Source organism: Macaca mulatta, chromosome 11, assembly GCF_049350105.2.
Source record: "Macaca mulatta isolate MMU2019108-1 chromosome 11, T2T-MMU8v2.0, whole genome shotgun sequence".
In the NCBI taxonomy this organism is placed as follows: Eukaryota; Metazoa; Chordata; class Mammalia; order Primates; family Cercopithecidae; genus Macaca; species Macaca mulatta.
In genome coordinates this window covers 82,517,207-82,543,700 of record NC_133416.1, presented here as the reverse complement: position 1 = coordinate 82,543,700, position 26,494 = coordinate 82,517,207, and the positions used below count along the sequence as shown (strand labels likewise).

The following is a 26,494-nucleotide window of genomic DNA, read 5'->3' as shown; positions in this document are numbered from 1 at the left end:
AGTAGTAGAAGAAGGTAGTCATGAATACAATCACGTGACCAGTTGCAGAAACGAGGAATGTCATTGTCATAAGTATTTTCTCCTTATTTTGTTAAGAATATGTTTGTGCATGTGTACGCTTGTACTAAGAAAGTATCTTCATTTTATTCCCTCTATTTTTCCTTTATCATGTGACATAAGGTTTATTGACTTCATTTAGACATTTAAGTGTTGTTAACTTTATGTAATAACATTTAGGTTAACGATGAGAGCACTTCCAGTTGTACAAAGGATAGCTGTAAATTAGACATAATTATAGCCTTATTATTGTCTTTATTTGGAGATTATATATGATTTCAGGAGATGTGTATTTTTCAAGTAGACAAGGGGTAGACTTGTGATGGTTAAGTCAACTTTATTGAAGGATGCAAACTGTTGTTCCTGGGTGTGTTGTAAGAGTGTCGCCAAAGGAGATTAACATTTGAGTCAGTGAACTGGGAAAAGCAGACCCACCTCAATGTGGGTGGGCAACATCCAATCAGCTGCCAGCGTGGCTAGAATAAACCAGGCAGGAGAAGATGGAAGAACAGACTTGCTGAATCTTCCAGCCTTCATCTTTCTCTCATGCTGGACACTTCCTGCCCTCAAACATCAGACTCCAGGCTCTTCGTCTTTTGTACTCTTGTATTTACATCAGTGGTTTACCAGGGGCTCTCAGGCCTTCAGCCACACACTGAAGGCTGAATTCTCGGCTTCCCAACTTTGGAGATTTTGAAACTTGGACTGAGCTACTGCTGGCTTCCTTGCTCCTCAACTTACAGATGGGACTTCACCTTTCGATCGTGTGAGTCAATTCTCCTTCATAAATTCTGTTTTATACATGCATATAAGCTAGTAGTTCTGTCTCTTTAGAGAGCCTTAATACAATAGCTGAAGGAAGCTGGAGCTTGCCTTAGTTGAGAAGAAAAATAGATAATTTACTTCACAGGAGTCAACAATTCAGCAGTGATGATTTTGAAAACTGAATTTATTAAATATTTTTTTCTTCAGAAAAAAGAAATGCCAGAATTGAATAATTCTCTGGTTTGTAGAGATGTTGTTGCCTATACTAATTTTGTATGGCTTTTAAAAGATATGCTGTTAACATCCTGTTATTTTCTATGGGGCATATTTAAAAATAAATCTCCAGAAGAGTGCGACTTTAATTTGCAGAACATATATTTACTTTTTAAAGGTTGAAAATTTAGTTAATTTTCCTTTTGAATTTAATTCATTGATTTATTCCCCCAACCACTGATTATGTCCATAATGTATAACATTATATGCTATCTGAAAAAACTTTCCTCAGTAACATTTTGTTTCTGAATGATGTTGATGGTATTCATAAAGGAAACTGCTAGTATATAAGGAAACTAATATCTGAAATGACTTTAGTTCTCTAAATGTACTATAACTAAAATGGAAATCCATTCTCATTAGAAAATTAAAGAGTGGAACACTTTGGTTATATATATGGATTTCTAATTTAAAATAATCTTAAGACTTTATTCTACTGCCATCCATTTTCCATACTACAATACATTTTCTGAGTTAAAACAAACATTAAATTTAGGTATCAGGAAAGAGTGTAGAAGATTCAATAAAGAATCAAACTGATGATAAGTTAAACAATAAACTATTCTTTTATTTTAACATTTGATAATTTCTTTTGTATATAAATGACATTAAAAGATTTTCAGAAGAAGAAAACTTAGGCTGAATGGATTAAAGGCTATCTGCTGAGGTGCTCTCCCCATTGGCTTCAGAAATGGATTTTCTGTCAAAAATGAAAACAAAACCAGAATAGTTAAGAGTTCAATTCATTTTCAATGGGAGAAAATAATCTGATTAATACTAAAACATTTTGATACATACGATTAGGTATAATAAGTTGTGGAGTCCCTAAAGTAAAAATAGAAGTTAATATTATAAAATGTTATAAAACAAGAAAAGATATTTCTTTGCTTTTGTGGCTTTTAGAATAAGACAATCAACTAACAAAAATTAGTTTGACTTTTTAACAAGAAAATGAAACCTTCCTACTCAATCCTACAGTATTTAAAACTCTTTATGATGCTTCCTACCAACAGTGTTATGTCAACAAATATTTCTTTTTTTTTTTTTTTTTTTTTTTTTTTTTTTTTTTTTGAGACGGAGGCTCGCTCTGTCGCCCAGGCTGGAGTGCAGTGGCCAGATCTCAGCTCACTGTAAGCTCCGCCTCCCGGGTTTACGCCATTCTCCTGCCTCAGCCTCCGGAGTTGCTGGGACTACAGGCGCCCGCCACCACGCCCGGCTAGTTTTTTTTTTGTATTTTTTAGTAGAGACGGGGTTTCACCATGTTAGCCAGGATGGTCTCGATCTCCTGACCTCGTGATCCGCCCGTCTCGGCCTCCCAAAGTGCTGGGATTACAGGCTTGAGCCACGGCGCCCGGCCCCCTCTTTTTTTTTTTTTTTTTTTTTGAGACAAAGTCTCGCTCTGTCGCCCAGGCTGGAGTGCAGTGGCGCGATCTCGGCTCTCTGCAAGCTCCGCCTCCCGGATTCACACCATTCTCCTACCTCAGTCTCCCCAGTAGCCGGGACTACAGGCGCCCGCCACCACGCCCGGCTAATTTTTTGCATTTTTGGTAGAGATGGGTTTCACCGTCTTAGCCAGGATGGTCTGGATCTCCTGACCTCGTGATCCACCCGCCTTGGCCTCCCAAAGTGCTGCTATTACAGGTGTGAGCCACCGTGCCCGGCCATCAAGAAATATTTCTAAAATACCTCTTGTGTTGAAGGCACAAAAGTTAAAAACAGACAAAGCTATAAAGTAGTTAACTTTATTTTTCCCACTCTTTCATTCCCAATTCAAGTCCCTGAAGAAAGGTAATTTGTTCATGTTGAATTTTTTGTATGCCAGAACTATTCATTAACAATCTCATTCATTTCTGTAATGTTCCTTACTCCAAATATTTCTCAATGTCTTTTCCACATCAAACTTTCCTCCCCAGTTTACCATTCTAATAGCATCTAGCACTTCATTAGGAAATAATCTACTTAAAAAAATAATTAATTTTTTGACCTTCTACTACATATTCAGCATGATTCTAGCTTTGGATATAATGGTTACCAGGAAAAAATAAAATCCCTTTTATTGTGGAAAAATGAGGAGAGAAAAATCTATACTCAATTTTAAAATTAAATAAATAAATGAGTAAAAATGATAATGTCAGAGAGCAATGAATGCTACAAAATATAAACTGGGTTAAATGATAGAAAATTTGGAACTTAGTTATAGTAATAGCTAAAATGTATTGAAAAATTACTTTTTGGGAGGCTTAAATAATTTTGTGTATTTAATCAAATGTAATTCTCTTAATCACCTCTTGAGTTAAACCATCTGATTCCAAGGTCTATATATCACTGTTATGCTATATTTCCTATCTCAAATAAGCAGCAAACCAAGATAAAATATGTTTTCTAATAAAGACTGATCAACAAAAAAGAGAAAAAGTACAAGTCAAAAGTAATAGGACATAAATGAAACATAACTACACACGAAGTACATGTAAAAATATAAGAGTATTTCATTGAAATGTGGATAGAACAGAAAATTTGCCAAAGTCTTCCACAAACCCAAATATCCCATAATGATTAAAAAAAATTAATCAGTAATTAAAATTACACAGAACACACTTGCATTAGAACAAAATAGCTTTACAGAGAATGTCTCCTAAACATTCAAAAATTAAATAATCAGAATCTTATACAAACTGTAACCAAAATACTAAAGGAAAAATTATTTCCAAATGCCAACTTTTTAAAATGAGGCTAATACAACCTTGAAGTCAAAATCAAGGAAAAATGCAGGAGGAAAATTATATGGCCAAGCACAATTCTAAAAATAAATGCAAAAAATTGTAAATAAAAAGTTAACAAGGATCTAGTCATCTCTTAAGGAAACCTCATGACCAAATTGGATTTATCACAAGAATGAAAGAATAACGTAATATTGTATTACTGGGACATCACTTAACTCCTGGTACCTTTTGAAATTTTACAGTGTAGCTGTGTTATATTAGAAACCCTTTGATACAGTTTACAACTTTAAGACATTAAAAGGAAAGAAATAGCATTTCAAGAGATGGAGGAAAAAATTGTTAAAGTTAACATTTATTCAAATTAAAAACTCAGCAAAATAAGGAAAAGAGAAAACTTTTATAACCTGGCAATGAAGACCAATGAAAATAATCTAAAACAAATATACACAATGGTGAAACATTGTCTCTGAATTCAAGAATAATAGAAGGGTGTGTCTACTGTTACAGCTTATGCTCAACATTGCACTGGAGAAATGGACTGTCTGTTAATATTTGTGAAATAAATAATGAATATAAAGAGTAGAAGAAAGAACAAAACTTGCATTATTTTTAACAGAAAAATGATTTGTCATCATATAAAATCCAAGAAAATCAATAAACTGTCAAATAATAAGAGAGTTTGGTAAAACTGTTAATAGACTAATATACAAAAGCATTTACATTTTTAAGCCAATAAAATCAATTATAAAATAAAATTCTAAAATATTTATAATAACAAATATATTACAAAAAGGACTATAATTTAATGTGCAAGACCGTCCTGTGGTACACGATGTGGAGATGGAAGATGGTTATATTGATGACTCCGATCCTGTGTAGGCCTAGGCTAATGTGTGTATTTGTATTTCAGTTTTTAACAAAAAGTTTAAACAGTAAAATAAAAATTGTAAGTGGAAAAAAGCTTATAGAATAAGGACATAAAGAAATAAAATACTTTGATATAGCTATAGAATATGTTTGTGTTTTAAGCTAAGTGTTACTACAAAAGAGTCAAAAAGTTTTTTTTTTTCCTCCTAGGAAGTTGTTGTTTAGGATCCTAATTCTAGTTTAGAGCTGCATTCTAAAGGATCTTGTCCATTGCCTTTTTCTAAAGCCAAGGAGAACCCCTGCCTTTTGGGTAACCTATTTGGTTTCCACTTTGGAGGTATATTCTAAAGTGTCTTCTCCCTTAATTTTTCTCCCAAAATTAATCTCAATTGGCTTGTCTGTGCATTTTTGTAAGAAACTAAACTTTCATTTTTATAGATAAATGAGAGACCACCTCAGCTCTGAAGAGAAAGGACATTTTGTTACTCCCAGCTGCAAGCTGCCCCTTGGGTGACTGGGGGCTGAGTGGGAATCGTCTCGGTGGTTTACCCCTTTTGCCATGCAGTGGCCCTACGGGGAACCCTGAACAAAATTAGTTTTAAAAGACTCATTCAAGAAATGCATATAGAGCTGTTCACTTGGCATTTTTAGCCTTCTCAGAGGTGATAGACCTCTGGAGAGAGAAACTGAGACACATAAGCAGGTGGAAATGACTCATTTGTACAACACTGCAGTCTTATCCAAAATCAGCACACATTGATCTACCACACAAAAAAATCCTAGGCCACAGCTCCATTCCTCCTTTTAAGAAAAAAAAAAAGTGGGCAACAATCTGAAAATGAGGAAAGACAAGGAGAATGATCCACTTTGGGGCGCCCTGTGAGTTTTAGGGTGCCTCTCTTTGCGAGTGTTTGTGCAAAATGAAAAAGTTTGAGGGCATGCCAAGATTACTAGTACTCAAACTAGTTACATATTATGGTCTGTTTTGCACATTTTAAGCTGATGGGCAAATTACATCAAAGAAAAATTCATAGCCCAAAGGTCAATCTGCAACTCAAGAGTTCCTAAGTTCTCTACTTCTCTATTTTCTTTTCTGCCTGCTTTAAATCTGCTGTTACTTTTCTACTGAGACAAAGCCCACTGTTTAGATCCAATCTTCTTCCTTTTTGTAAACCGGTGAGTTCGTATTAATATCTTATGGCTAGAGTTCTGAAATAAAAAATAGGATCTTTCTATGATGCGCATGTATGTGTTTATGTATTTTGTTATGGATTGTGGCCACAAGGTACCAAATTGGCTTAAGAGTAACCATAAATTAAATAAATAATAAGCCCATATGCTTTTCAAATTCACATGAATGTCAGGCCTCTGAGCCCAAGCCAAGCCATCACATCCCCCGTGACTTGCACGTCCGCAGCCCCTGTGACTTGCACGTATATGCCCAGATGGCCTGAAGTAACTGAAGAATCACAAAAGAAGTGAAAATGCCCTCCCCGGCCTTAACTGATGACATTCCACCACAAAAGAAGTGAAAATGGCCGGTCCTTGCCTTAAGTGATGACATTAACTTGTGAAATTCCTTTTCCTGGCTCATCCTGGCTCAAAAAGCTCCCCCACTGAGCACCTTGAGACCCCCACTCCTGCCCGCCAGAGAACAAACCCCCTTTGACTGGAATTTTCCTTTACCTACCCAAATCCTATAAAATGGCCCCACCCTTCACCGACTCTCTTTTCGGACTCAGCCTGCCCACACCCACGTGATTGAAAAGCTTTATTGCTCACACAAAGCCTGTTTGGTGGTCTCTTCACAGGGACGCACATGACAATGACTTAAGTAAAATCTTTAATAAATAAACTGGCTTTAAAACTCTTGGTAAAGTAACATTAGAATTAGAACTGTAGCATTTTTCTTTCTGTTTATTGATCAAGTGGGTTCATGTTTATCCCTGGCAAATATTATAAGGTGTCAAAATTTTGCATAAGGGTTGTAAAACTATAAAGCCAGCCCAAAACAGAATAATCTTTGCTTGTGTAATTTTTGCTGAATAAGACATTTGGTATTGTTGGTTTAATGAAAACAGCTACATACTGAATTATTGGTAAAATACTCATATAGTCAGCCTTAAGTTTATTTCTTGAGTAAACACCCACAATTCATAGGCTGTAAAAATGATTAACAGGGAAATAATTTTAAATGATGACTATCAGTCTTTATAAATACACTAGGTGAACTATTAAATAAATTAATGAGGTAAATGTAATAGAATAAATGTTTGTAAACACACTTGTCTAAAGTTTGTTTGAATCTAAAGTTATATTTAACATTGGATATTCATTAACTGGGCAATGTCTAGTTTGAAAAATGATAGGAAAACATTTTTTTAAAAATGTGTTCTTATTGAAAGGTAAATAATGTTTGTTTAATTCAAAGGTTATTTAAAAGTTATATGCAAAAGAAGGTAAAAGGAACCAGGAAATAAGAGAGACTTAAAGGAAGTTATACATATTAAGAGGTATTTTTGGTAAGAAAGGTTAAAAAATATTTTTGTATGAGAAATAATCTTGTGTGGTAAATTTTTGTCCTAAAATAAACTATCTAGTTGTTTAAGAAAGGGGGATGTTTAAGACAAACCTGAAAATTCAAACTTTTCACGAATGGTCTGTGTAAGTCATAATAAGATTAGCCAAAAAAAAAAAAAATTATATTTAAGTTACATTTAAGTTGGCTATAGTTAAAAGGAAATTTTAATAGTCTTTCTAGAAATTGGACTTTGATATTAAAATACACTGATACAAGACTATAAAATTGGTTAGAACAAGCTGTTATTAAAAATATTGACTTTTAATGGAAGACATTTTTAATTTTTATTTTTTGAATTTTTAAGTTCTGGGATACATGTGCTGAATGTGCAGGTTTGTTACATAAGTATGTATGTGCCCTGGTCGTTTGCTGCACCTATCAATTAATTTTTAAATTCTATAACCTGTTTTAATTTTAATTTTAAAATTCTTTAGATTGATGTCACAGAAGTTCAACTTACGCTGTACCCTGCTGCTTTAGCTCTTTCTAACTTTTGAGAAGTCCTGGGATGGTAACTCTTTCCTTCAATTTTAGTTGGCTCCTGTAACTTTTTAAAATTAATAGTCTAAAGTAAGGAAAAGAATATATGAAAACAGGCAAATAAAAAATCTTATAGGATCTGCTTTTGTTTGTATGTCTGTTTTATCTGTATGTTTATATGTGTCATATAAAAGTGATATTTCACTACCAAAATATGCAAGAGCTCTAATTAGTTGGCTTAAAGAGAAGTAAGTGCATATGAAACTAATAGAAGCTAACTCTGATACCTTTTAGTTCACATGACTTTAGTAATATTCATTCAGATTAATTTGGTAAATTTAATCTCAAAATTATCTCCAGTAGTTTAAAATCTCAAAGTCATGTTATGTTAAGTTAAATAATTTGTTTTTCCCCACTGGGAATTTGGGATGTTAAAAGCTAAAATAGCAGGAGAGTAAAAAGTGGTTTTTTTTTTTTTTTTTTTTTTTTTTTTTTTTTTTGGTGAAGTTTATAGAAACATAAGGATGTGATTTTTGCTAAAGAGAATATAATATTTTTGTTAGTTTAGAGGCTATTTGAGTATCTTTAAAATAAAGGAAACAAATATGCAGATAATACCAAATGGATGAAGAGAAAATTATAGGGTGGGGAGTAAGAAACCTTTGACTCTTGGGTGGCTATGTGGTCACCCATATTAAGGAGCTGCAGCTGGACTGCATTCAGTTACTAAAGGTAAAAGTTGCCAGTGCAATTTAGAGATGAATCATAGTCATACTCCCAGAGAGTTAGTTCACTGAATGTGTAAGAGAATGCAGACTACTAAGAAAAAGGCAAAATATTCAATCCCTTGGTTATTGTTATTTGTAATAGGTATAATGAAAGTGAAAGAGTGCTGTGTTTGGCCTGAAGGCTGGACCAAATTCAGATGTAAGTTAGCTCAGGCCACTATCCTCAAAGCTACCCACAAAGGGAAAAATTAACCAAGGCCAGTAAAAATTACCTCTAAGACCTGCGGTTACTAAGAAAATAGTCAATGTTGGCGAGCGGCAAAACCAAGCAACTATTAAAACCAGAGGGTATAAAGTAAAAAAAATTCTTCCATTTGGTAGATTCATATCATCAGATTCCTGAGAAACCTTTAGTATAATGGATTGTAAAAATAACTACTTTAAGGACAGTATCTTTAATTTTAAATGCTATGCAATGAAAGAGCATGTTTGGGTCAATGTAGGACCCGTAGTTCACTATTAAACAATTGATGAGTATACATGTGATATGGATGCACAGGAGGTTATTCCTGAGACAATGACCAGTCTAGTGGATTGGATAAATGCTACTGTAGGTTCTGTTTACCCTGAGAAGGAGACTGCCCAACTCTTCCTGTAAAATGCCAAGTGGAGGACCCCAGATGAGGCAGCTGAAATGCTTCATATGCAAGCCATGTGGGACTGGCTTTATGATGATGAGGATATTCACTCACCAAATATGGCTATTACCAAGGTCATGGTAAATGCTGTGCTTAAGGGAGCTCTTTTTACAGGGCACCCCAGATGACATTACTCCTATAGAACTGAACAACTGTTTGAGAAAACTTATCAAATTTGCTTTCCTTCATGGGTCTCAGAGATGCTAATAAAACATTAAGGTAATTAACAACAAAAAAGAGAAAGGTAAAAGGGAGTCAAAGGACTCATCTCAGAAGAGTGGAAATCTTTAAATGGTTATTAATAAATGAAATAAATAAAATGAAAATTCATGGAGTTCAAGGTCTTTACAACACTATCAAAGACTGGGTGGACCAAAGGCAATCACTGTCGATCCTCCAACATTAAATAGCACCACACCAGTGTTCTGCATTTGCCCCCAGATTGGGGAAATTTAAGAAAAATCAAAGGACAGATATTATAATGAGAAAGCTGACATTGCCTGGGGCACTGTTGAGGCAAATTTAGATGAAGATTGACAAAAGAGACTGAGTTTCTTGGCTTAATCCCCTGCTGGGAACCTAAATACATATTCATTAGTAAAGGTAAAATAGTCTAGTGGTAGAGAAGAACATTTCCTAGGACCAGAACATAAAAATGTAAAGGTTGATAGTATTATGAGATTTGAAATGTTGAAACAGGCTTTACGTAAGGTAGTTGTGACCTCCTTTACCTACATGTCTTATGAAACTGGGTATTAGATCTCACTGGGGATGTTTCCCTATGTAATACTATAAATCTGAAGGCATGAAAATCTGCCCTTTGTGAAATGTTAACTGGATATGCTAAAAGAACTAGTAAGGCTGCCCGAGCCCACAGAATATAGGGTAGAAGCTGAGTGCTGCTCAGGACAAATCTTCCACTTGATAACTCCTTATGGAGCATTTATTGGGGCCTATGGCAAAAATCTGTGAGCATTTCTTAATGACAACTACAAGGACTGTGGACTAGAGAATTTCCACTTATGGGGCATTTACTGCCTTGCTATGGGGTGTTAACTGAAGCTACCCTTGTGTTAATATAAATAATGGTGCCCCCAAAATTTTATGATAAAATAAAAATGGTTTATAAATGGTTTATATAGGATCTTGCTACCTGGGGAAACAAGGAGGAGGTCATGACCAGGAGGCCTCTTTTGCCCCTAGGTCTCACTCTATGTGAGGAGCTGCTAGATTCTACAGTTCCTGATAAACAGCTCTCATCTGACAAGAGCTACTTGGCTTGTGAATAGAAGTTCCAAGGTGAACAAACAGCATCTTATATCGAGGGCTGCTTCTCTGGTTAAAGAAGAGGCAAGAAAATCTTTTTCTTTTGAGTGACTTATGGTTTAGAGTAATTGGGTAAAGTACACTTTTGTGAGAAAATTTACCTTTCTCTCTACCTGAGTTCTCCAAAATTCAAAACAGTTCCTGAGTATTCTGATTTTATGACAATATAGTTATTTGCGTAAATCTACTAAGAGTCTTCTCTTTTCAAAAAGCACAATAGAAGACACTGGTTATTTTACCAAGGCTTTAACTAGAATAACATATGTTTAGATAAAATTACAGCAAAGCCAAATTGAAAAAAGTCTATATGGCCGATCAATTCTTGTTGCACTTTATGCGAATGATCAGGCCAAATAATAAACCTAAAACTTACTTTGCACACAAATTGGTTTTACTATAATTTCTCTTTAGTAGTAAAGGAGGATTAGAGAAAGAGGTAAATTGTTTCAAAGGAAAACTGTAACACTTGTTACTCAATTCTGGTGCTGACTTTTGTTGTTGAATGCAAATTGAATTATGAATCTCTCTTTGCTATAGTGATCCTCTAAAGAGTACCAGGTTATAATTTTTTATGTTTTTAGTTAGTGCTCTAGGGGAATAGTTTCCTTTTTCTGTTCTAACACACACATTCTTTTTTAATTGTCAAATTATTAATGTGATTGATCGCTCATGGTTTTCCTTCTTCCAGGAAAACCAGAATCATGGCATTCTGAGGACTACAGATGATTTGACAAAACCTGCAAATCTTCCTCATTTGGAATCCCATTGAGCCTGATCTGCTTTTCATTGCATATGCTCTGTTGCTAAAACAATACAAATACCCTCCCTCTAGGCCCAGGGACTGTTGTGCAAGAGGTGGTTGCATGAGATTACAAGGGCTGGTTTTGAGGGATATAATTAGTTCAGCTCTTCTCAATCAAGGATAGGTACACAGATGCCTAAACAGCTGGTAAAACAGGAACTTTGACTTCTGAGCTCTTATGTGGCACCTTTTAATCCATTCTAACCATAAGTAATTTGCTGCTTCCTGTAGAATTTTTTTTTTTTTTTTTGAGACGGAGTCTTGTTCTGTCACCCAGGCTAGAGTGCAGTGGCCGGATCTCAGCTCACTGCAAGCTCCTCCTCTCGGGTTCACGCCATTCTCCTGCCTCAGCCTCCTGAGTAGCTGGGACTACAGGCACCCGCCACTTCGCCCGGCTAGTTTTTTTTTTTGTATTTTTTAGTAGAGATGGGGTTTCACCATGTTAGCCAGGATGGTCTCGATCTCCTGACCTCGTGATCCACCCGTCTCGGCCTCCCAAAGTGCTGGGATTACAGGCTTGAGCCACCGCGCCCGGCCTTCCTGTAGAATTAACAACAAATTATTACTGAAAGAATATAAAGATACCCATGACAAAGCCTCCTGGGTATAATACTCCCAGTTGTGAGATTTATGCAGATAATTATATATAAAAAATTTTTATCAGACACCTTAGGACACATTACTAAAGACAACAAAAAGAAATGTGGCACAACAAAAATCTCTAAATTCCTTAGCTTAAAAGGTTTTAATAATGCTTATGTTTTGTGTAGCTAATTGCTGTTAAGTCTGTAACTAAAACCAACATTATAGCAGCTCAACGTATAGAAGTTAAAGGTAAGTCAATTTTGTATCTTCACCTTTGTGTTTTTGTTGGTTGGCTTTTATATTACTTTAAAAAATTTAACAGTTAGTGAATGCCTGTCCATGTCCATTCCCATCTGGGCTGTAACATTTAAATTGGCTATAAATTTTTGGATCTAGGTCCTTTGGCAATAGGGATTCCGCTGAGGGACAGGATGAACCTGGGGCAGGCAGCCATGCCACCCTGGCAAAACTATGGGATAAAGTAAATGTTTACTGGCCGTTGACTTTGCCTCTGGCAAATGTTGGCCAGAAGGAGGATAATGTAAACCAGAACTAGAATTCTAAGTCCCCCAACCATCTGAATGGACCCCTACTTTTGGCAAAGGGCATTCCAAAGTTAACCTGAAAAACTAGTTCAGGCCATGATAGGAAAGGGGAGGTCAGACATGTCCTGTTATACCTTCCTCCCTTTTTGGAATTCAGAAAAAGCTTTCCAGCATTAACACCAATACAGATCTTAAGTCTAATAGAAGAGACTCTTTCAATCTGATAAGAAGCATTTACAATCTAGTCTCTCAGAAGCCTGATACCTTGAGGTTTCATCTACTTAATAAACCCTTGGTCTCCACAACCCCTTATCTTAACCCAGCTATTCCTTTCTATTGATTGTAAGCCTTTAGACAATTACTTAACCAATTGCCAATCAGAACATCTTTGAATCTACCTTTGACTTTTGACTTGCAAGCCCCACTTCCAGTTGTCTTGCCTTTCTGGACAGAACTAATGTATATCTTGCATGTATTGATTGATGTCTTATGTCTCCTTAAAATGTGAAAAACAAGTTGTAGCCTGACCACCTTGGACACATGTTCTCAGGGTCCCTGAGGGCTGTCTCACAGGTCATTGGCCACTCATATTTGCTCAGAATAAATCTCTTCCAATATTTTGCAGAGATTGACATTTTGTTGACGCATGGCTCCATTTTTTTTTTTGCTCTGGTCTCACTGCCCAAAATTTATACTTTTAGCCTTTAAAATCATATTTGTTTTGAGAATGAAAAAGTTGATCATGAAAGAGAAACATGTTAGTTTTAAATCATAATTACTTTGGACATTGACTAACAAATTACTTCGGAATGGATTACTATTCTAATAACTAATAAAAGGAGGTCAATGAAAGCAAGTAAAAATAAGAAGCATTTCAACACAGTTATTTTCAGTGCAGCAGCAAATTGAATCATGGTTGTACCTCCTTCCTTTATGCTCTTTAGCTTCAGAGGGAGAGTAGTCAGTGAAGACAGCAAGAATCATCTGAGTTTAAGTATTAAAATTTATGACAAATGATTTATATCATCAGATAACAACAATCAAATCTTGTCCCTAATTTGTAAACTTGAGAAGCCAAATTTTAAAATATAATAAATATATGGAATCTTTACTCTTTAAATATAATATTATTTTTTGCTTACTGCAGAGGTTCTTTACACATTTATCTTCTTTCGAGCAGAGAGAGCAAGATTCTCCTTTAGAGTAAGGAGACGTATTTGCAAAATTTCCTCTGTAAAAAAGAGAAACATTGATTAGTCAAGTGGCTGTTAATTTCTCCAATTTTTTTCACGCATGTATGCAAGTTGTTTTAGTCATTCATTAAGTCATAAACGTTGAAAATGAAAAATAATATGTCTCAATTTTATTTTCATTTCTTTTGTTAAACTATTAAAACAATTCCTTACAGAATGAACCACATGGAAGTTCTATTCTTGAATATTCTATAGAACAATAATGAGATCTGGACCCAGTGTAATTATGCATGTGATGGTTGCAAAGTTTTTGTCATAGATAGTATGACTATTTCTTCATTCGGTACATGAAATAAGTAATATTTAAATTGCAAACATAAACATGTGTTTCATGTTTTAATTTTAAATTATAATATCATAGTCCTTATCTAGTTCTCTTTGATGATGTATGACTTGACAGCTATTATGCCTGATTTTTAATAGTATAAGTCATAAATTTTTCAAAGGCTCTTTATCTTCTATCTGTGAAAGACTTAAAAAATGTGTTACTTAGAGTACACACATAAAAACATAACAACATGAGTAGTATTCCATTAAAGAATATGCCACAATTTAGTTATATATTCTTCCATTGATGGGCATTTGGGTTGGTCAAGTTTTTGGTCACTACCAATAGGGTTGCTATGAATGTTCAAAGCATTCATACATACATCATTACAGGGACACAGATCTAACAGTGCGTGAGAATACCATAGCCTTCACATTGTCCCCAGCATTTGGCATGGCCACCCTCTAGCCATTCTAATAGTAGTGTAGTGGTATTTATTGTGACCTTAATTTGTATTTTTTAAATGACTAATGATGTTGAGCATTTTTATGTGTGTATTTGTTACCTATATATCTTCTTTGTATTAAAAACATTAAGATTGAGTTGTAAGTTTTCTTTATATTGAGTTGTGAGAATTCTTCCTATATTCCAGGGTACATCCTTTATTTGATATATGTTGCTGTTATTGTTGCTGTTTACAGACTTTCTTCCAGGTGGCTTGTCTTTTCATTCTCTTAACAGTGTCTTTGAATAGTAGTTATTTTTAATTTTAATGACATTAAATTTATATATCATAGTTTTAGTGTGGTAGTTTAAAAATCTTTGGCTATCTGAAGGTCATAAAGGTTTTTGTTCATCTTTTCTTCTAAAATTTCTGTAGTTTTAGATTTTACATTTAGGTCTGTTGATATGGTTTGGCTCTGTGTCCCCACCCAAATCTCATATTGAATTGTAATTCCCATGTGTTGAGGGAGGAACCTGTAATCCCCACGTTTAAGGAGGGAGGTGATTGGATTATTGGAGTGGTTTCCCTCATGCTGTTCTTATGATAGTGAGTGAGTTCTTATGAGATCTGATGGTTTAAAAAGTGTTTAGAAATTCTTCCTTTACTCTTCTCTCTCCTGCTGCACTGTAAGGAAGGTGCTGGCTTCCCCTTCACCTTCTGTCATGATTGTAAGTTTCCTGAGGCCTCCTCACTCACGTGGAACCATGAGTCAATTACATCTCTTTCCTCAGCTAAAACGGGCTGAAGTACAGCTTCAGCTCTTGCTTCAGAGGGTGCAAGCCCCAAGCCTTGGTGACTTCAATGTGATGTTGAGAGTAGCAGAAGGCAGCCAAATGCCTAGGCAGATAGGCTTGGGTCCCTGGTGAAACCCCACCTTCAAGCCAAAGACAGTTTATAACCTGAAAGCCAAGCTACAAGTTAAATATTTGGACTGGATTGAGAACTTGTTTTCTTGTTTGGTGCACTTTCCTCTGATTGATACCCACCCTTCACCTATTTTACATATGCCAACCCTTTCCTAATTAGTTTTCTATACTGTTGTCTTTACTTTAACTTTTTTTTTTTTTTTTTTTTGCATATTCACAGACCAATCAGCACATACTCTTCATTCTGAGTCCATAAAAGGCCCCAGAATCAGCCACAAGGGGGTACTTTCCAGCCTTTGGGTAGGGGAACCATTCCCTTCTTGCCACATTTCTCTTTGTTGAGAGTTTCTCTTTTGCTTAATAAATTCTACTCCACTCACTCTCCAGTATCCACACACCTAATTCTTCCTGGTTGTGAGACAAGAACTCAGACCTATCTGAGCTAAGGGGCAGAAAGACTGCAACGTGTTGGGCCTGTGGGTGCACAGAAGTTAAGAACTGAAGATTGGAAACCTCCACCTAGATTTCAGAGGACGTATGGAAATGCCTGTATATCTAGGCAGAAGTCTGCTGCAGGGGCAGAGCCCTCATGGAGAACCTCTACTAGGGCAGTATGGAAAGAAAAGGTGGGATTGGAGACTCCACACAGAGTCCCCACTGGGGCACTGCCTAGTGGAGCTGTGAGAACAGGGCCACCATCCTCCAGACCTCAGAATGGTAGATCCAATGGCAACTTGCACCATGCACCAGGAAAAGCCACAAACTTTCAGTAGCAGCCCATGAAGGAACTGCCCAAGGCTGTGGGAGCCCACCTCTTACATCAGCATGCCCCCAATATGAGACATGGAGCCAAAGGAGATTATTTCAGAGATTTAAGATTTAATGACTGCCCCACTGGATTTTGGACTTGTGCAGGGCCTGTATCCCCCTTGTTTTGGCCAATTTCTCTCATTTGGAATGGGAGCATTTACCCAATGCCTGTATCCCCATTGTATCTAGGAAATAACTAACTTGTTTTTGATTTTACAGGCTTATAGGCAGGAGGGACTTGCCTTTTCTCAGATGAGACTTTGGACTATGGACTTTTGAGTTAATGCAGAAATCAGTTAAGATTTTGGGGAACTGTTGGGAAGGCATGATTGGTTTGGAAATGTTAAAAGACATGAGATTTCGGAGTGGCTGGGGGCAAAGTGATAGGGTTTGGCTCTGTGTCCCCACCCAAACCTTATCTCTAATTGTAATTCTTATGTGTTGATGGAGGGAACTATAATCTCCACATGTTGAGAGAGGGAGGTGATTGGACCATAGGAGTTTTCCCCCGTGCTGTTCTCATGATAGTGAGTGCTCATGAGATCTGATGGTTTTAAGACTGTTTGGAAGTTCCTCCTTTTCTCTTCTCTGTCTTGCTGCACTGTGAAGAAGGTGCTTGTTTCCCCTTTGCCTTATGCCATGATTGTAAGTTTCCTGAGGCCATGTAGTCAATTAAACCTGTTTCCTTTATAAATTACCCAGTCTTGGATATTTCTTTATAGTAGTATGAAATGAACAAATACATCTACAATTCATTCTGAGTTAATTTTTGTCATTGTGTAGATCCAAGTTACTTTATGGATAACTAATTGTTCTAGTATGATTTATTAATTTTTTTTTCACTGAAATACCTTTGTTCATTTCTGAAAAATTAGTTGAAAATATGTGGTCAGCCATGTGTGGGTCTATTTCTGATCTCTGTATTCTATTCCACTAATCTATTTGTCTAACTTTATGCAAATACCACAATGTTGGGATTATTTTACAGTTTTAATAACTTTTGAAAACCATATTATTAGCACTTGAAAGCAATAGTATTAGTCCTTTAAATTTATTCTATTTCAGGTTGTTTTGGTTATTCAAAATTTTTGTGTCTCCACATGAATTTTTTGATCAACTTGTCAACTTATGTGGTAGAATTTTTGCTGGGATTGTCTTGAATCCATAGATCAATTCAGAAAAAAAAAAAGGACATCTTAAAAATACTGAGTCTTCTAACTCATGAACAACGTCTATCTCTCTAATTATTTGTGTCTTTGTTAGTTTCTCTCATGATATTATGCAGTTTTCAGTATATGTCTCTTTCTTTAGATAATTTATATTTTTGATGCTATTTTAAATGATATTTTCACTCAATTTCTGCTCGTTAACTGTTAGTATGCAGACATGTCATTAATTTTTGTATACTTATTTTGTATCCTAAAAGCTAAACTTATTAGTTTTAGATGAGTTTTGGTAGATTCCAGTGGATTTTCTATAGAGTAGCAATCAGCACAGTATGGCCCAGAGGCCAAATCTGTCCTGTGGTCTGTTTTTCTGTATTTTATATTTTATCTGTTTTATGCAGTCTGTAAGCTAATATATATATATTCACATACACACACATATATATAAAATATATATTATAAACCATATTTTTAAACCATATATATAAAAAATATAATATATATTATATATGTTATATATGGTTAATATAAATGGGATAATTGAATATATGGTTTAAAAACATGTATAAAACCATATATAAATATATATTATATAATATATAATGTATATCATATATAATGTATATAATATATATTATATATTTTATATATATATGCCAAGGACATGAACTCATTCCTTTTTATGGCTGCATAGTATTTCATGGTGTATATGTACCACATTTTCTTTATCCAGTCTATCATTGATGGACATTTAGGTTGATTCCATGTCTTTGCTATTGTAAATAGTGCTGCACTGAACATACATGTGCATGTATCTTTGTAATAGAATAATTTATATTTTTCGGGGTATATACCTAGCAATGGGATTGCTGGGTCAAATGGTATTTCTGGTTCTAGATCTTTGAGGAATTATCACACTGTCTTCCACAATGGTTTGACTATTGTGGAGTTTACATTCCCACCATCAGTGTAAAAACATTCCTGTTTCTCCACAGTATCTCCAGCATCTGTTGTTTCTGGACTTTTTTTTTTTTTTTTTTTTTTTGAGACGGAGTCTCGCTGTGTCTCCCAGGCTGGAGTGCAGTGGCGCGATCTCGGCTCACTGCAAGCTCCGCCTCCCGGGTTCACGCCATTCTCCCGCCTCAGCCTCGGAGTAGCTGGGACTACAGGCGCCAGCCACCACACCCGGCTAATTTTTTGTATTTTTAGTAGAGATGGGGTTTCACCGTGTTAGCCAGGATGGTCTTGATCTCCTGACTTCGTGATCCGCCCGTCTCGGCCTCCCAAAGTGCTGGTATTACAGGCTTGAGCCACCGCGCCCGGCCATTTTTAATAATTGCCATTCTGACTGGCATGAGATGGTATCAAATTGTGATTTTGATTTGCATTTCTCTACTGACCAGTGATGTTAAGCTATTTTTTTGTAGTTTGTTGGATGCATAAATGTCTTATTTTGAGAAGTGTCTGTTCATGTCTTTTGCCCATTTTTGAATGATTTTTTGTTTTGTAAATTTACTTAAATTCTTTGTAGATTCTGGATATTAGAACTTTGTCAGATGGATAGATTGCTAAAGTTTTCTCCCACTCTGTAGGTTGCTTGTTTACTCTGATGATAGTTTCTTTTGCTGTGTAGAAGCTCTTTAGTTTAATTGATCCTGGTTGTCCATTTTGCTTTTGCAATTGCTTTTGATGTTTTTGTCATGAAATGTTTGCCCATGCCCATGTCCTGAATAGTATTGCCTAGATTTTCTTCTAGGGTTTTTATAGTTTTGGGTTTTACATTTAAGCTTTTAATCCATCTTGAGCTAATTTTTGTGTAAGTTGTAAGGAAGTTGTCCAGTTTCAATTCTCTGCTTATGGCTAGCCTGTTCTTCTAGCACCATGTATTAAATAGGGAGTCCTTTCCTCATTGCTTGTTTTTGTCAGGTTTGTCAAAGATTAGATGATAATAGATGTAAGGTCTTATTTCTGAGTTCTCTATTCTGTTCCATTGGTCTGTGTGTCTGTGTTTGTACCAGTACTATGCTGTTTTGGTTACTGCAGCCTTGTAGTATAGTTTGAAGTCAGGTAGTGTGATGCCTCCAGCTTTGTTCTTTTCTGCTTAGGATGTCTTGGCTACACAGACTTTTTTTTGGTTCCATATGAATTTTAAAATAGTTTTTCTAGTTCTGTGAAGAATGTCAATGAGTTTAATGGGAATAACATTGAATCTATAAATTACTTTGGGCAGTGTGGTCATTTTCATGATATTGATTCTTACTATCCATGAACATGAATGTTTTTTTCATTTGTTTGTGTCTTCTCCAATTTCCTTAAGCAGTGGTTTGTAGTTCTTCTTGAAGAGATCCTTCACTTTTTTTGTTAGCTGTATTCCTAGGTATTTTATTCTCTTTCTAGCAATTGTGAATGGGAATTTATTCATGATTTGACTTTCTGCTTCTCTGTTGTTGGTGTACAGGAATGCTTGTGACTTTTGCGTATTGATTTTGTATCTTGAGACTGCTAAAGTTGCTTATCAGCTTAAAAAGATTTTGGGATGAGATAATGGGGATTTCAAGATATAGGATTATATCATCTGCAAACAAAGACAAAGACAATTTGACTTTCTCTCTTTCTATTTGAATACCACCCCCCTTTTTTTTTCTCTTCCCTGATTGCTCTGGCCAGAACTTCCAATACTACATTGAATAGAAGTGATGAGAGAGGACATTTTTGTCTTGTACTGGTTTTCAAGGGGAATGCTTCCAGCTTTTGCCCATTTAGTATGATATTGGCCATGGGTTTCTCATAAATGGCTCTTATTTTTTTGAGGTATGCTCCTTCAATTCCTGTTTTATTGAGAGGAGTTTTTAACATAAAGGAATGTTGCATTTTATTGAAGGCCATTTGTCATCCATTGAGATAATTATGTGGTTTTTGTCTTTAGTTCTGATGATATAATGAATTGCATTTATTGATTTGCATATGCTGAACCAGACTTGCATCCTGGGGATGAAGCCAACTTGATTGTGGTGGATAAGCTTTTTGATGTGCTGCTGGATTTGGTTTGCCAGTATTTTATTGAGAATGTTTGCATCAATGTTCATCAGGGATATTGGCCTGATGCTTTTTATTGTTGTTTCTTTGCCAGGTTTTGGTATCAGGATGATGCTGGCCTCATACAATGAGTTAGGAGGAGTACCTCCTTTTCAATTGTTTGGAATTTTTTCAAAAGAAAGGGTATCAGCTCCTCTTTGTTATTCTGGTAGAATTCAGCTATAAATCCATCTGGTCCTGTGCTTTTATTTGTTGATAGGCTGTTCATTACTGCCTCAATTTCAGAAGTTGTTATTCGTCTATTCAGGGATTCAACTTCTTCCTGGTTCAGTCCTGGGAGGGCATATGTTTACAGGAATTTATCCATTTCTTCTAGATTTTCCAAGTAATTTGCACAGAAGTGTTTATAGTATTCTCTGATGGTTGTTTGTATTTCTGTGGGGTCAGTGGTGATATCCCCTTTATCATTTTTTATTGTGTCTATTTGATTCTTCTCTCTTTACTTATGTATGATAACAGCTAGTTAGCAGTCTATTTGTTTTATTAATCTTTTCAAAAAGCGAGATCCTGGATTCATTGATTTTTTTGAAGGGTTTTTCATGTTTGTATCACCTTGTTTCACTCTGATCTTGGCTATTTCTTGTCTTCTGCTAGCTTTGGGGTTTGTTTGCTCTTGGTTCTCTAGTTCCTTTAGTTATGATGTTAGGATGTCAATTTGGGATCTTTCTAGCTTTTTGATGTGGGTGTTTAGCACTATAAATTTCCCTCTTAACACTGCTTTAGCTGCATTCCAGAGATTCTAGTATGTTATCTCATTGTTCTCATTAGTTTCTAAGAACTTCTTGATTTCTGCCTTAATTTCATTATTTACCCAGGAGTCATGTAAGAGCAGGTTGTTTAATTTCCATGTAGTTGTGTGGTTTTGAGTGTTTCTTAATCTTGAGTTCTAATTTGACTATCTTTTGTTCTGAGAGACTGTTATGATTTCAGTTCTTTTGCATTTGCTGAGGAGTGATTTACTTACAATTGTGTGCAGTTTTAGAGTAAGTGCCTTGTGGCACTGAGAATAATGCATATTCTGTTGTTTGGTGTGGAGAGTTCTGTAGATATCTATCAGGTCCACTTGATCCAGAGCTGAGTTCAACTTCAGGATATCTTTGTTAATATTCTGTCTCTATGATCTGTCTAATATTGACAGTGGGGTGTTAAAATCTCCCACTGTTACTGTGTGGGAGTCTAAGTCTCTTTGTAGGTCTCTAAGAACTTGTTTTGTGAATCTGGGTGCTCCTGTATTGGGCGCATATATATTTAGGATAGTTAGCTCTTCTTGTTGAATTGATTCCTTTACCATTATGTAATGCCCTTCTTTGTCTTTTTTCATCTTTATTGGTTTAACGTTTGTTTCATCAGAAACTAGGATTTCAACCTCTGCTTTTTTCTGTTTTCCATTTGCTTGGTAAATTTTCCTCCATCCCTTTGAATCTATGTATGTCTTTGCATGTGAGATGGGGTCTCTTGAATGCAGCTCACTGATGGATGTTGGCTCTTTATCCAGCTTACCATTCTGTGTCTTTTATATGGGGCCTTTAGGCCATTTACATTTAATGTTAGTATTGTTATATGTGAATTTGATCCTGTCATCATGATGCTAGCTGGTTATTTTTCAGACTTGTTCATATAGTTGCTTCATAGTGTTGTTGGTTTGTGTACTTCAGTGTGTTTTTTGTAGTGACTGGTAACCATTTTTCCTTTCCATATTAGTGCTTCCTTCAGGAGCTCTTGCAAGGCAGGCCTTGTGGTGATGAATTCCCTCAGCATTTGCTTATCTGAAAAAAAGTCTCATTTCTCCTTTGCTTATGAAGTTTAGTTTGGCTGGAAATGAAATTCTAAGCTGAATTTTTTTTTAAGAGTATTAAATATTGGGCAGGCATGATGGCTCACGCCTATAATCCCAGTACTTTGGGAGGCCAAGGAGGGTGTATCACCTGAGGTCAGGAGTTCGAGACCAGGCTGGCTAGCATGGCAAAACCTTGTCTCTACTAAAAATACAAAAATTAGCTGGGTGTGGTGGCGGGCACCTCTAATCCCAGCCACTCAGGAGGCTGAGGCAGGAGAATCACTTGAACCTGGGAGGCGGAGGTTGCAGTGAGTCAAGATTGTACCAGTGCACTCCACCTTGGGTGACAGAGTGGGACTCCATCTCAAACCAGAATGTTAAATATTGTTCCCAATCTCTTCTGGATTTTAGGGTTTCTGCTGAGAGGTCTGCTGTTAGTTTGATGGGCTTCCCTTTGTAAGCAGCCTGGCCTTTCTCTCTGGCTGCCCTTAACATTGTCTCTTACAGTTTGACCTTGGGAGAATCTAATGCTTATGTGTTTTGGGGTTGATCTTCTCATGGAGTATCTTACTGGGGTTCTCTGGATTTCCTTAGTTTGGGTGTTGACCTTCTTGCTAGGTTGAGGAAGTTTTCCTGGATGATATCCTGAAGTGTGTTTTCCAACTTGGTTTGTTCTCTCTATTTATTTCAGGTACCCCAATCAGTCATAGGTTCAATCTTTTTACATAATCCCATAGTTCTCACAGGTTTTGTTTGTTCCTTTTTTCTCTAATCTTGTCTGCCTGCCTTATTTCAGCAAGATAGTCTTCAAGCTCTGATATCCTTTCTGCCACTTGGTCTGTTTGGATATTGACACTTGTGATTGCATTGTGAAGTTCTTATGTTGTGTTTTACAGCTTGATCAGTTCATTTATGTTCCTCTCTAAACTGGTTATTCGGGTTAACAGCTCCTGTAATATTTTATCATGGTTCTTAGCTTCTTTGCAATGTGTTAGAACATACTCCTTTAGCTCAATGAAGTTCATTATTATACATCTTCTGAACCCGATTTCTGTCAATTCATCCATTTCAGCCTCATCCCAGTTCTGTGCCCTTGCTGGAGATGTGTTGTGATCATTTGTAGTTGAAGAGGCACTGTGGCTTTTTGAGTTTTCAGCATTTTCGAGTTGATTCTTTCTCATCTTCAAGAGTTTATCTACCTTTGATCTTTGAGTCTGCTGACCGTTGGATGGGGTTTTTGTGGTCTAATTGATGCTGTTGTTGCTTTCTGTTTGTTCTTCTTTTAGCAGTAAGGCCTCTCTTCCCTAGGGCTGCTGTGATTTGCTGGGGGCCTACTCCAGACCCTGTTCACCTGGGTCCCTCTGACCCCGGAGGTGTCACCAGTGGAGGAGGCAGAACACCAAAGATGGCAGCCTGCTCCTTTCACTAGGCACTCTGCCCCAGAGGGGCATTGACCTAATGCCTACCAGAATGCTCCTGTATGCAGTGCCTGGAGACCCCTGTTGGGAGATCTCACCCAGTCAGGAGAAATAGGATCAGGGACCCACTTAAATAAGCAAGAATTTCCCTTATCCAGACTACCCGGACTCCTCAGCGTTTGCCAGCAGAAAAGGATAAGATTGCAGTCCATGATACCGTGGCTTCCTGTCCTCCTAGGGGCTCCTCTCATGGAAATCAGAGATCTGTCCATAAACCGCTGGCTGGGGGTGCTGAAAATCCCTCAGGGAGAGGCCCTGCCTGGCAAGAAGGAATGTGTCAGGGTCTTGCTTAAAGAAGCAATCTGGCCACAAACTGTCACAGTACCTGTGTTGCACTGTGGGGAATTTCTCCTGGTCCAAATCACTCAGTCTTGCTGGCACCAGCAGCAGGGGAAAATGGTCAACTGGAGCCACAGTGGTGGTGGGCACCCCTTCCTCCTGGGACCCGGTCTTCTTAGGTAGTCTCCAGCCTGTCCCTCTGGCCAGGAGGCAGTCCAATTTAAGGAAATCAATTTACACTAAAGTTGTATCACAGCTAACTGATATGAATTTTATCTTTTTGGATATTTTTTCCCCTATGGATTCTATCTTGGATAATTTTTTTCTTTTCTTTTTTTAAAGAGATAGGGTCTTGCTCTGTTTCCCAGGGCAATCATGGCTCACTGCAGCTGTGAACTCCTGAATCACTGTCTTGGATAATTTCTAATGTTATGATTTTGAATTCATTCATCTTTCTTTTCTGGAATGTCTAATATTCCATTAATTTTAACTTCTAAAAAGTCTCAGACATTGTAGTCCTCTGTTTTGAATATTTTTCATCTTTGTTTAACATTTAAAAATATGGAATACAGTTATAATCATTTTAATGTCTCTCTTAATTATAACATCTGTGTAAGTTCTGCATTCGTTTCAACTTATTGATTCAGCTTCTTATTATGTCTTATTTTTTTCCTTCTGTATATGGCTGGCAATATTTCATTAGATTCCAGACATTGTGTTAGGTGCTGGGTATTATGTATTTCTGTAAACCTCCTTGAGTTTTTTGTTGTTGTTGTTAAAGTTATGTTGTTCTTTTCTTTAAAAGTATGTGCTTTTATAATCATTCTCAATCATTTCTTATGCGAGATACAGTCAGATTACATGGGAACATTTTGATCCTTTCAGGTTTTACATTATGAATTGTTAGGTGGGTCTGGAGCAGTTTAGTTCTGCTCACTGTGTGAGTGCCAAGAACTGTGTCCTCTTACTGTTTCAGATGCTTCTTAATCTGGCCTGTTCACATGCACGTGCTAATCAATACTCAAGGAATACCTTTTGTAGATCTCTAGGGTTCTCTCTGTGTAGTTCTCTTTTCTCTGGTACTCTTTTCCGTGAACTCTAGCTGTATTAGTATTCTTATACTTTTAGCTCCATTTCTTCAACTCAGGGAGTCAGTCGGTCAACCTCTGTCTTAGTAATTTCATGTGCCATGACTTGAAAGCTCTCATTGAGACAGAAGGCTGGGGGAATTATAGGGCTAACTTTTTGTTTGTTAGTTTTCAGAGATGACAGCCCTTTGTTGTATTATAACCAGTGTCTTTAAAACCATTGCTTCATGTGCTTCGTCTATTTTGCTTTTTTTGGCTTTTGTTTCAAGTGACAGGGTATATTGCTCCCTACCACTTGGCCAGGGGTGACATAGCAATATCCTCATATGCTTTCACAAGACCCATAAGAAATCTGTTATGTACACAGTTTGTTTGGACCCCAAAACCTGACTTATTCAAAGCAATATGATGCTTAACTGCTTTTTCATTAAATCTTGAGCCTTCATCCCCTATTATTGTTCTCTTTCCATTTCAAATCTTGTGATTAGTCTCCTTAAGAGAAAAGATAATGTGTCAGTAGTTTTATAATTTCTCTGAATCTATAGCAACTCTACTTTTCCCAAGCTATAAAAATTTGTATTTATCATTCTTGTTTTTGCTTCCAAGTGTAAGGTCATGGAAGAAAATACAGAGAGATATATACACATTTCTGCCTCTCTCTAGTAACTTTGGCATATCTCAGCTCCTTGTAGTCAATTTTGCATATTTATTCTCTGTCTTTGTTTTTATCTTTTCTACTGCTTGTTTTTAAATTGATATTTGTTGAACAGCTGGGTTATTAACTGTTTTTATATTCTTCCTAGTATAGATTAACTGAGATTAGAGTTCTAGAATTTCATTTTCGGAGTTTCCCTTTAAGCTTATGCTATATTTTCATCTAGATATGCAATTATCAGCAAGACAATTAAAGTTATGTTGTTCTTTTCTTAAAAGTATATGCTTTTACAATCATTCTCAATCGTTTTCTTATTCCACTTATTTTATATTATATTAGAGAAGCATCTGCCAGCCTTTTTGTGTTTCAGTATTTATATATTACTGTGGCAATGTATTTTATATTATCTCTTTTTTTAAACTTAACAGTCTCCATCATTTTCTCTCTCAAGTTTAAATATTTTATGACAGGTATAGTTTTTCTTTAAATAAGGCAATATTCTGCCACCATCTTCTATTTTCACCTATCTCATTTGATTAGCACTTTAAAGGGAGACATTACTTATCAAAAATACACTTGTCTCTACTATAAGATCCTCTTATTTGGCAACCATCATCAACATTAATTTCAATTAAATTATTTTTAAGAGAAAATAACTCACGCAGGTCCATAGTTGCATATAAACATTGCAGTTGAAGCTTCCCCAAGGTCAGGACACATTGCAACCGCGCAACCGACATAAAATGAATTGGCCCAAACTAACTATAAAGAAAAGGAATGTCAAGATAACATATGGAAAACAATTCTATTCTATGCAAACAAT

The 26,494-nt window shown here is 36.2% G+C and overlaps 1 protein-coding gene across 2 annotated transcripts in view; it reads right to left on the bottom strand.

The window, feature by feature from the left end:
• Positions 1-1,330: 1,330 nt before the first annotated feature.
• The window catches only part of GLIPR1L1 (GLIPR1 like 1), a 38,738-nt gene continuing 13,574 nt past the window's right edge, over positions 1,331-26,494 (bottom strand). Inside the window, exons 3-6 of one of the 2 annotated variants that reach the window (XM_001117580.5) lie at positions 26,333-26,433; positions 13,573-13,661; positions 1,894-1,920; positions 1,331-1,795 (exon numbers count right to left, since the gene is read on the bottom strand). In XM_001117580.5, coding sequence (XP_001117580.3) covers positions 1,704-1,795; positions 1,894-1,920; positions 13,573-13,661; positions 26,333-26,433 — 309 coding nt within the window. In that variant the 3' untranslated portion in view covers positions 1,331-1,703. The remainder of the gene's footprint in view (positions 1,796-1,893; positions 1,921-13,572; positions 13,662-26,332; positions 26,434-26,494) is intronic. The other variant, XM_001117584.5, reaches the window with a different exon arrangement.